The sequence below is a fragment of the Carassius gibelio genome, chromosome B16 (assembly GCF_023724105.1).
Source record: "Carassius gibelio isolate Cgi1373 ecotype wild population from Czech Republic chromosome B16, carGib1.2-hapl.c, whole genome shotgun sequence".
Taxonomy (NCBI): domain Eukaryota; kingdom Metazoa; phylum Chordata; class Actinopteri; order Cypriniformes; family Cyprinidae; genus Carassius; species Carassius gibelio.
This window is the reverse complement of record NC_068411.1, coordinates 17,112,741-17,125,307: the sequence shown is the minus strand read 5'-3', so window position 1 is coordinate 17,125,307 and position 12,567 is coordinate 17,112,741. Positions and strand designations below refer to the sequence as shown.

The 12,567-nt window shown below is 39.6% G+C and overlaps 1 protein-coding gene across 1 annotated transcript in view; it reads right to left on the bottom strand.

Annotated features, from left to right (window-relative positions):
* The window catches only part of LOC127975202 (ephrin-A3-like), a 57,764-nt gene extending 47,734 nt beyond the window's left edge, over positions 1-10,030 (bottom strand). The window contains exon 1 of the mRNA XM_052579068.1: positions 9,384-10,030. Within this exon, the coding sequence (XP_052435028.1) occupies positions 9,384-9,490 (107 nt within the window). The 5' untranslated portion in view covers positions 9,491-10,030. The remainder of the gene's footprint in view (positions 1-9,383) is intronic.
* Between the last annotated feature and the right edge of the window lie 2,537 nt (positions 10,031-12,567).

Sequence of the window (12,567 nt, the reverse complement as noted above, 5' to 3'; positions counted from 1 at the left end):
TCTACAAAAAACGTTGCCATATGCAGAAAAAGTACTTGAATTAGACACAATAACGCATACACAGACAAACACGTACTCATCAGTGTGACAGAGGCCCATTCCTGAAGCACAGTCTGACATTGCCTGATAAAAAAGGCCATTATACAAGGTCATAATTTAGCTTGTCCATTTAAAATCTCTCCATTAACATCCAAGATGTGCAAATGCACACACACAAACACACTCACTCTCCAACTCTCGCTAATTCTCTAATAATGTTCATGATTATGGTGAACAGGGCGCACTCGTGACCCGGCTAATGATGGCTTTAATGGTCAAAATCCCCATTAAAACCCCCATTCTACACACACACACACACACACATGCAAACACACACACACCCTCATATAAAGAGCAAGAGCTCACCATTCTCCATTAAAAATGACTGAAAAGGCGAATATGGGAAAACTGTGGCATGGGAAGCAGCTGAGATTTATCTATTTTTTAATTTTTTTAAGTGAAAATTAGTGTTGCATACACATTCTTGGCAGTTAATAACCATAAGAAGCTATTTCTATGTAAACAGACTCTTAAATATTCTTTAGTAAGTGTAATTTGATTCAAACATATTAAACTAAATAACCATTTAATTCAGCACATTTTTACCTTATAAAAATATTTTGAATGTAGCTACTAGTACTGGTATTCACTGTCTTTAAGAAATGTCTTAAAATTCAGCCAATGACTGTTTTCAAACTGGTTTCCTAAACACTTCTTCCATCTGCTATTGGTCAGCTAAACATATAGCCATGTCCTCAAACTCAGCTGAGCCATTGCTATGCCAGCCCGGTCGGATTCTCAAACAAACAGAGCAATGTTTTGAAAAAGCCTCAGAGAGGCTTCCACAGTGTTTACAGTAGACTTTTTTGTGGGAATCAACCAACAAATGGCTTACTTATAGTTGTCTCTGCATATTAAACCGCAAGAAAGTTAATGCAGGCCTAAACCTCTGCCACCCTTGACGTTGACAAGAAACTTAATGAAAATGTTGTTTAACCACTGCTAAAAACCCTGATCATGCGGCAGTCACACTAAACTAACACAAAGCAGCAGCAAGTGTGATTATAACCTGCTTGAAAGCCTCTGCTTTTTACCCTCTTCACGTTTAAATTTGCATATACGATACTTTCCGAATTAGCTTGTCTGTCTGGATTAGTGCTACTCGATCTCCTACTTGTGTGTGTGTGTGTGTGTGTGTTCAAATGGATCACATGAGCCAGTTGTGTCTTGTTGATGTGAGAAGAGGGCAGAAAGCCTCCACATCATCCAATTTTATAGAACACACACTAACGAGAATATAACCTGCTGTCATGTGTCTATATATCACCGTGTACATGAGTCTCCGGCAGCGTTTCACTATATGTGTGTGTGTTTGAAGGCTTTGAAGCCTGTCTGTGGGTAAGATAGCTGTTGTTCTGTGTGCCAGAGCTCAAACTAGCAGAGTAACAGGAGAATCACGGTGAGAGAGAGAGAGAGAGAGAGACAGACAGAATGAAAGACTCTGAATGCTCTTTTTTTATTCTATTCATTAAGATGAGATGACTCTTCCATTGAACGATTCACCTCCATCAGCCTGCTGGATTTAAATGAGCGGGAGTCACGGCTCTTCCTGTTCGAATCACGGACATTTACACTGCTCAATTCCCCTCCTTCAAAGGACAAACACACAGGAAGATGAAGAGACCACACACATACACTTAGAGGGGACCACACACACAACCATACAAGCTCATTCGTTAGTGTGTATATACATGTTTATGTCTGCGTGTGTGATCTGAAGAGAAATCAACGTCTGAAAAAAAGTCTAGGATAATTATTTGCTGGTTTTAAAAGGGTTTTGGGATTTGTCAGTTGGGCAACCAACTAAACTATCTTAGCTTCAACATGGAGACCAGTTTAGGCTGGTTTAAGCTGTTTTTCTCGAGGTGTACTGAGGGAATTTTGCCTTGTAAAACTGAGGCGTTACAGATTAGTAACAACCATAAATCAGGAAATTAAGAAAAGCAACATTTGGATGAGGATTGAATCGTGGCCATTCTACAGAAAGAGTGATGACGAGACCACAGAGATGGTGTTTCTATGTAAATCAATTGTTTATAATAAAACACAGCGGTGTGAGGCGAGAAACAGTGCTGTTCGTTTCATCACCATGAGTTGTAGTAATGAAAGGTGTGTCAAATCTGGCCTGATTTTGAAGTGAATAATTGGAGACTAGAAGCGGCCCGAAATACACATCATTTCCATCTGCATTAACATCCTCCCCTCCTACTGCTGCACTGTCAAAAGTGAAAAGTTGAGAAAACTCAAAATGTCACAGAGATTATCATTTTCTTAGCATTCGACCAAAGTATCTCACACAACCTTGTTTGTTCAACTTTGGACTGCAAAAAATTAATTACTTAATACCGCACAGCATGCTGGGAAATCAGCAAAACAGACCATTTCCAGAGACTGTGATGATATGTTTCCATAGTTATTAATATTGTAATCTAGCTATGTTTTTTTTTGTATATATATTTTCGCTTTGGATTTTTTTTTTCATGTACACTTACAACTGTACTTTGTGTTTTCCTGTATTAAATTACATATTAACACTGCTCTGTGAGTGTTTCTAAAACAAAAGCCGAGGGAGTTACTGCAAATTTGACATCTTTCTGATGAACATAATCAATATTTTCCGTATTTTGGAAAGACACAGAAACACTTAAGTGGAATAATGGAATTATTAATTTTTTCTAGTGGGGCAAATGAGTACGCAAAAAATATGTTTGTTGTAGTTTCAGTTCACCTCTATTTAAGTTATTAACACTTTTAAATGTAATAATGAGCAAATCTCCAAATAAATCTCTGTTTTACATATGTTTTAATTTACATAATAGCATAATTTATATATGTTTTTTATTGTATTTATTTAAACAGAATTTTAATACTGACAATTAATTGGTTATTGGCCATTACATGAACATAGTAATGAATAATATGTTTCAGTTTATCCATTCATACATGCTGAAACTAACTACATAAGTGCAACTATTATTTATTGTATTATTACAGTGTGCCAAGACTGCTGGGATCACTGCTTCCATCATGCTCATAGAGAGTGTGACACTGTTTGGAAATAATAAACAAATAAAGAGATGGTATTCATAATAAGAATAAAAAAGGAGATGAATGAAATGAAGGCAGGCTTAGCCTCAGAAGGTGAGGAGGGTATTAAAAACATTAAATGAATAAATTGTGTGATCATGAATGACTAAGCAAAGACGCCACTATGGAAAAGAAAAGAGTGTGGAACATCTTACATGGCATCGCCTGCATTCATCGCAACCCCTCACCATGACCAAGAATAAATAAACAGAAGTGATTGGTGAGATAAGTGGATGTGGTTATGCACAACTGCCTCATTCATCAGCCTCAGTTGAACTGGCGTTATTAATAAAGACTGCTGCTCTTCACATAGATACTAACATCATAAAGCTCGGCGCACATGCGTGCAGAACAGCTTCAACTCAATGATAACACAAAGTTGATGAACGAGAACCAGGTCTTCTCTGTCACTTAGATAGATCTCTCCGTTTACTCATGAATATGCACCGGGCAATTTGCATATGCAAACATCAGACTGTTATCTGATTTATGGGCTTTGCTGTTCAGTCTTTCCATCCACCTGTCAATCAAATCCCTTGTTTATGCATTACTAATAACAATACAGGAAATAAGCAAAGTAGCTGCTTATCCCAAAGTTTTAACCTACGCACAGCGTGAAGCCAGCTCACCTCACTTGAACCAACCTGTGTGTGTGAGAACCATCTGAACAACACCTGGACACACCTGTGCTTTTTCTTGCATGCAAACAAATACACTCACACACCAGCTATGCAATGACCTGCGCATACAATAATCGGCTATAATGTAATTCAGACTATATGTGCACATTAACTACCGTTCAAAGGTGTGGGGTCAGTAAAAAAAAAAACAATTATTTTCTTTTTTTAACATTTTTTTTTTTTTTAAAGAAACTCGTTTTAATTTAGCAAGGACACATTAATTGATCAAAATTGACTGTAAAAGCATGTTACCATTTTATATGTCTATTTAAATGCTGTGCTTTTGAAAATTCTATTCATCAGATAATTCTGGGGAAAAAAATACCATTATTGTGTGATAAACATAAATTCTGCAGAAAATTCATAGGACAAAATTACATTTTAAAATAAATTAAATTGTAATCGTATAAAGTATGGTTTTACTGTGTTTTGAGCAAAAATGGATAAAATCATTCAAATCTTAAAAAAAAAACAATCCTATCATCTTTATAAATCATTATTATAAAGTCCTCAAAGTGCAGGTTGAGCACACAATCTCAATTTTCAAGCATAAGAGGTAAGAACCTCGTAGACACATGTGGTCAAAATTTACTGTAACTAACAATCTAACTAAAGAGAAAGGGAGAAGTCAGTACTAAAAATCTTTCAAATGTGTCATTATTAGCCTCTTACGCAGTGTGCAGTTTCTGAAACATTTCTGACCCACCTTGAACGATGAATGAAGTGAAACAAAAAGCACCAAGTATATTTTCCTTAAACAAGATTTTCAAACATTTCAGTGTGTTAAAAGTTGACACTCTAGTCAGACCATCAAGTTCACCTAGCAGTATCCTAAATAGATGCTCATAAACAAAAATCACGTTCACCCGGCCTGAAGTGGAAACCATAGAAACAGTTGTTTGCTCAAGTACTTTCCATTAGCGCTCATTCTGTAGATTCTCAACAGTGTAGTATTGTTTGATTATGCAAAATGTGAAAATTAGACAAGCATGTATTATTGTACTTCACCAGCAGAGACAACAGGAGAATCTGAACCACCAAAGTAAAAACTAAAGGTAGAAGACAGAAAGAAGGACAAACACAAAAACAATGTAAACGTCATCACAGCAAACATGGTGGAAAGATCTGGTGACAGAAAATCTTAGTACTCATTAGTCATTAAAACACCACATTGATAGACAGCAGCATAGGGTCTACCACAATTGTGGTACTAGTTGTTATCGTACATAAACACTGATGCTAATGCTAGCTAAAAAGCTACTGAAAGCACCTTTAACAAGTCTTTAAATGGCACCAAAAGATCATTTGGTTTATGCTCAACAAAGCTTGTCAGATTGTGCTCTAAAATTAAATAGAAATTCTTTTTAAAATGTCAATGCTTATACAACCCCCTTCCCCCTCACCCTGACACCAAATTTATTGTACAATTCACAAACCGATCTTATATTTATCTTATATTATTCCTAACAGCACTGTAACAGACTTCTAAAAGGAAATACATACAGCTACGTTAGCTGATTAAACATTTAAATGTCATTCATGAAACCCAATGTACTCAGGTTGATTCAGCTGAACCAGTTTTGCACACCAGTTAAGTTTGATGTTACCACAAGAACAACATTTTATAGGTCACACAGTTTAACCAATACAGATTTGTAGTTTTAATGTTTTTTTTTTTAGCTGTCTTCAGTTCATGTTTTCCACTCTCGTTCTGTAATTGCGCTTTAACAGAGTGGAGCTGTTCCCCCATGGAGTCCAAACTCACTTCACCTCTACTAATATTACACATGTGTTTACAGTGGTTTTTTTCTCCATTACATACCACAGAGTCCCCTAATGTAACTGTAATGAAGCATTCACTGAGAATGTGAAAACAGAATCTATCCTTTCGTCAACTGTTTGTTCGCCCAGGAAAACTGGTAGTCCGTATGTATTTATTCAACCCTGTTTCTCAATTATGCGTCTGAGAGGGTTCTGTATTTTTTCTGGGATGCGCATCACTGGAGCGAGAGTGTAGGGCCGTTAGGATCACTGCCCACTCCGCGCTCAGTAATTGTCAGTGTGTGTATGTGTGCGAGTTGGAGGTACACTCAGCTATAACTCTCTTAGAAGATGAATGAGGAGGCAGTGGTCTGGTTGCTTTGTTTTCATTTTTACCTCATAGCCTACGGCGCCTCTCTTACTGTTTACACCAAACGTGCTCAGCTCGAAACAAAGACGTTTAGTTGTAGAACACTCACACACACGTGTGCCGTATCACACCCCCGAGTCAAAACACTACCCAGAGAATACTAGCTGGTGCACGGTGAGGAGAGATGGAGTGACTGTGCAGCTTTGGCTGTAGACTCAAATTCAGCAAATTGACCACAGCTATTACCGCTATTAGCATGCTGTGCTACATTTAGACTCTGACCCATGAGAATAAGTGTACGTATAGCATACCGACATTCAGCATTACAGCACTTAAATATCAGCTCTCTCTTTCTTTCACTTTGCTGTATAACTAGTCCAAGCTGAGGTAACAGGGTGTTATCAGTGTTGCAGAGCAGTTACGGAAAGAGAGGGATGACTACACACACACATATACACACAGATAATGCTAGCACACAGGCTAATTTCCCCACACACCTTTGTTTTTTTGACCAAAACTAAGTACACACTTCTTGGAAAACATCTTGTAGAAATAATGGGAAAACACTGTGGCTTGTAGTAAAATGGGGTTAATGTCCATACTGTGCAGTGGGCCGAAAAGTGTGTAATGGCATTTGCTGAAGAAGTCTTATTAAACTTAATCCATGGAAATAAGCCAGTTTAATTTGGCTTTATCACGTAACATATCCGGCCCCATGCTGCTACCGATGCTAATGCAGTTAGGCAGCTTTCTCAGTACGCTGAAACTGGGTGGAAGAAGCACTTTTAATTTCTCTGCACAGTGAGCACTCCGGAATGAATGGAAAAGCACATGGCGGCGCAGATATAATCCCGTAGCGTTAAACACCAAGGCATAAGCAGGCCCACGCGAAACCAGTGTGTGCAAAATGCCCTTTGCATGTTGGTTTATTCCACTCCGTTATTGGACATTTTACCAAGATTTTTCCTCAAACTTCAGTGCAAAAAAAGTCAGTAAATTTAAGTTTTGCATAAATACGTGTGATTAACGTTAAAACTAATATGTTCACACTGTATGATGTTGGCCACAAAGACATAATCTGATTCATTTTAACTATTAATAATAAAATAAATTGTATTATTAATAATATGTTAATTTGAATAATTTTAAGGCCCTGTCCACACGAACGCAGCTTTTTCTACATGCTTTGGACGTTCGTCCACACGTAAATGCAGTGCCAGATTACTGAAACTGAACATTTTTGAAAACTCCTGCCAGGGCGAGGATTTTCAAAAACTCTGGTTGCAGTGTTATCGTGTAGAAAGCAAAACCGGAGTTTTGGGCTTTTTATGTCAGAGCCTGCTTTGTTATCTCCGCCAACTTTGAACTTTTTCAGGCTGCTGATTGGCCAACATGGCTTTACAGTTGAGATTATATCGCCACCTGTTGGTCTAGCATGCTCTTGACAGTGCATCATCATAGCGTGTGTTTGCGTTTTCATGTGGACAGAGAATTTTCTCAAAACGGAAGAAAAAGACCTGTGGACATGGCCTAAATCATCCTTCTGCCCTCATTTGGAAGTTTGTTGAGGTCCCCTAGTAGGTCCCAACCTGGGGTGCAAGTTCCGTCGTTGCCAATACAATGGAACTAACAACCACTTTTAGCTAATGGATTTGGTAAGCGCAACACTGGTTGGTTGAGAACCACTATTGTATTGCAAAATTATAAGTCTTTATCACTAATCAAACTGAAATGTTTGCATTTGCATGGCTGTACTGGGATAAAATCAATCAATTTATAGGGGATGTGTGAGTTCTGTTCTTTTATGAATGCCAGAGTTTGTAGTCAGTCACACAGCCATGTTCAACATGGCGCAAAGCATGATGATTATATAGCACTATAAGTAAAATATAACTGAAAATATTTATATATACAGAGATATTTGTATATACAGAAGGTGGGGTATTTAAACTACATTGGGGTGAAACTCAAATACGGGCAAAATGCTCATATCTAGGGGTGTCCAATGGCTGTAAAAATCGAACTGTGTGCGCCATCTTAAAAACAAGCTTAAGATTTTCATATAATCACAGACAACAGCTGTAAAATGTGTCAAGAGTGTGTGAGTGATTGAGATTGAGATAGACGTACCAATAAATAAGAGGCTCTAAGGCAGGTGGGCTGCTGCTGCTGGTTTATGTTTTTAATTGGATTTTGATTTAGGCCAAATTTGTATTCTGCCCCAAGCTACTTATTAGTGTGAACAGTACCTGTAAACTAGGTCAATTCCTGCATTATTTCATAGGTTTTACAACCAGTAGAGCCAGATCACACACTGATACACCAACACACTCATTTACATCCCCACTGTTGCTCTAATTTACCATTCAGTCAGGGCTGACATACCTAACCGTGACCTAAGCACCTCATCCAATCTAATGTGAAGTCAAAAAATGAAGTGTGTATGTGTGTTAGAGAAAGAGAGACCGAGTGTGTGTGTGACAGTGAGAGCTGCTGAGATTGAATGGTGTCACAATGCAGGCATATTGAGGTCATTTTAAAAAAGTGCTGCTAATTACAGCAGATGGAATGAAAAGAAACAGGGGACTAGACTGGGCTCCATGTATGATGTTGAAAGAGGGAGGAGAACGAAAAAGCAGAGGGGAGAAACAGACGGAGTCTCCCTGAGAGAAACATGCGAGAGAACGGAGAAGTGATGGAAAGAGACACACGAGGAGGGAGAGAGAGAGAAAGGTTCTGTGAGGACAAAAGCTCAAATCTGACCACATTTCTACAACATACAGCAGATATGAAACTGTACAAGACTCATATTTAGAACAGAAGTCTCTCTATGCCACATCAGTATGTACATCTCAGTGTTTTCAGTGATCATTACTATGTTTTTGGCTGGCTTTGACATTACAGTTGGGGCTTGAGGCATAAAACTCTGTTCTGTTTTATTAGATTTTTTACTAAATTGACAGAAAGACTTCAGATGAGGACTACAGAGCATTAACCCTATTCATCAAACATCTACCTAACCTGGTTGTTTTCAAGATCAAGACATCTAGTAAATATATAATTCCTACTTTTTTATGAATATTACCAAAACAAACACCTGCATTAATTATAGTAATGCATGCACAATACACTCAAACATGGCACATCTCAAAAAAGCTGGTCTACTGGTGTAGGCTACCCAGGGGAGTAAGGGCTATAAGGGAATCCCGGTTTCAGATTAGATAACTACATGCACAATTTTAGTTTAGCTATATTGTACCCTACTCTCCCTGTTTAAAGCGGAGTTTGGCTATTTTTCAGACATTTAAAAAAAATCTATTTAAATGTAATTTCTAAAAAAGGAGGCCTTATTGGAGGGGGGAAATGACGATTAACATGCGACTTACAGAATGTTTGAACTGTTCCAGTGTACCGCGTGCCTGGCTGCAGTCACCAGGTCAAAGTTCGTGCAGGTGAGCGTCAGAATAAAAAGACAGAGCGCGAAGAGTGCCATAATCCCTCGATCTCTCGCTTTTCTTCTCAGTCTTGCAAGATCTTCTCACCCCACGCGACGCTGCGCCGGAACCATCCCGTTCGGTGAAGAAGGGCAGGAAGAGATGCGACCTGAAGCGTAAAACTACTTAAACACGGGGTTTCGCAATCTATAGGTTTGTTTTAAGTGTTTAAAAAGTCAGAATCCATGGCGAAGACCCCCTCCCTCTGTCCCCATGGCGTCAACCCAAATCCAATAGTCCGATACGAGACCACCGCTGATGGTCCTTCGCGGACGGAGCAGAAATGGATGCAGGCAGCTGGATGGTAAGAGTTTAAATGCGGGAAAGAGAGAAGCGTGTCCCGCCGTAGGGTTAGAGAAACTCTGGAGGCAACGAGGCTCCGTGATTGTAAAACTAATATTCTCGTTTGTTGATGCGTATCTGGTAGGATGCGCGGCTGCGGGATGCTTCACACTTACAATTGTCTGACGAACAAGTGCTCGTGTGAGTTTTATTCGCTCTCCTTGGCCATATCCACCGCTCTGCTCTCTCTCTCTCTCTCTCTCTCTCTCTCTCTCTCTCACACACACACACTCACGCTCCCTCTCTCTTTCTTTCGCACACACACACACACCAGCGCGCTGTTTGGTAGGCTGTGCTCGATCGTTCAGGCACCAGCTCCGCCTCCTGCCCAGGACAAAAGCGCGCGTCCGTTGGCTTCAGCTCTCAGTCTTTCAGAGATGCTTTTAGACAGCTGCTCTCGAGACGGACGACATCAAATTTATTTTATATTTCTAAACAATTACGACAGGGACGGTTCCTATTGCAGTCTTAATTACCTACCACCAGCACATCCTCTTACTGTCTGTCAGAGAGCAGAGCTTTATATCCTATTATACGCAAACCTCCATCCTCCTATCTACACCTGCCCTCTCTTTCTCTCTCGCTCTCGCTCTCTCTCTCTCTCCAGACAGTGTAGGTCTTTTCTAATATGGAATAATTATGGGAAATCCTCTTAGGAGGGTGAATGGATTGATGGATTGGCTCATCTCTATCCCTGTCCTTCACTCATGGGATCTACTCATCCACATAAAGGATGCTGAGCTGATGTTAATGTTCATATGATAGTAATCAGTCTCTCCCGCTCCTGTATTTGCACTTGTGTCATTTGTTTTATATTAAAATTGCATCAATGTGAAAGATGTGTCCCTTTTATCAGACCTATTCTATTCTATTTCATTTTATCACAATGTTGCCAAATCCGTAGTTTTCCTACAAAATTGTGATACTTTAACACTGTGGCTGCTGCTGTGGGCGCCCAGTACATGATTTCAACCAAAGTCGAGCCCACTGGATAGATTTTGATAGCCATTTCCCCGCAACACAATTGGGCATGTTTTCTATCTATCTATTTACAGGTATCTACTGTATCTCAAAGATGCATTTTTTCACAAACTTAGATAACTTTTATTCTGCTGTCGTGGGTGCCTCGGAATGTTATTTCGACTAAGGTGTATCCCCCTGGATAGATTTTGATAGCCATTTCCCCCGGAACACTATTGGGCTAGCTTTGAGGACCAGTTGGGCTGATTTTGTTATGCAGACCTGGCAACCCTGATATCTGTCTCTCTATCTGTCTATCTGTCTGTCTGTTTTTTCTAAAATGTAGAACAGATAACACACAGATACAGAAATGTTTGTAGATGGTTAAAGCAAAAGCGCTTTGTAATATTTATTACATGATGGTCGATGTCATGATGCCTTAAGACACGTTGCCTTGGTGATAGCTGCGATAGTTTCCTTCTTTTTTTTTTCTTTTTTTTATGGTTTCATTTTTTCAGGAATGAGAAAAAGTGAGCAAGCGAGAGGAAGGAGAGCGTTGCAGAGGAGGGATAGTTGCAGCTTGCCTCCTGTCTGCTGGGAATGAGTTGGTTAAGGAGAAGTCAAAATGATTTATTGGGAGAAAAGAAGGGAATAGAGGGAGAGAGGACAGTGAGAAAGAGAGGAAGAGATTAGGTGTCATTGGGGAATCCCTCTGTCTTTTTGTCTTTTCCCTCTTTTTGTTTTTTACTACTTCTCACCTGTCTTTCTCCCGCTGCCCATTTGTAAAGCACAGTGCCACCACCCCTCCACCCTCCACACACATACACATTTACCAGCTCCTGTCTTTACCCTACACCCATTGTGTCAAGCTACATTGACTCTTTGGAAGTCTATTTCTGTCCTCCTTTTGTTCACTCACTCTCTCGTGATCTACCTCTGTCACCTCTTTGTGTGCCTCACTCTCATCGCCCTGCCATCTTTCTCTCTGCCAGAGTTTCTATGGCAGCGACGAGATATTTCACTCCTCTTTTCAAAAGTCGCTCCTTCGCCCTGTCAGCACCCAAGTTTTGGGACTCCAGCTAAAAAATGTAAATCGGTAGATGAAAATATCCCCTCTGCAACATCCGCGTCACACACTAAGATTCCAGGTATTTTAAATATGTTGCAAATTGAGTTTGAAATTTGCAATCATAAATAGCTCCTAAATTGTAATATTCAAGCAATTCAGTTGTGCGCTCCCCCTAGAGTGAGACATTTACATATCCTTTCTGTTCCATTTCTTTATTTACGACGATTCAAACCATTTTATATAACCATGACGGGCTATTGTCAGTTTTCATAAAACATCTTTCATTTGCAATACTGCTTCCCAATTCAATTGCGTCTCTCTGTCTCTAGAGCAGATGATGAAAAATGGTAGTGTATCATTTTCAGGCCCCGTGACACCGTGGCCCTTATGACATTTAGCTCTGGGAGTTCCTGCTCGGCGCTATCTGTCGGGTTCTCGCTCTCAAATCCAATCTCCACACACTCATAGCCTTCAATCTAATAGAACATTCAGCTCTGGCCCAACTTTGATTTGCTTTCAGATATAAACTACCCAACTAAAACACAAACACATCGGGCTGAATGGCTGACCTTATGACACTGAAGTTCTCTCCCCGTGACTGGGAGGTGACGCCGCGTCACCGTCACGCTGAAGACATCCGGGCAGACTGAAACAGGCTCTGTAGACTGTTGTATAACAATGTCGATTTATATTTGCAGCACTTAC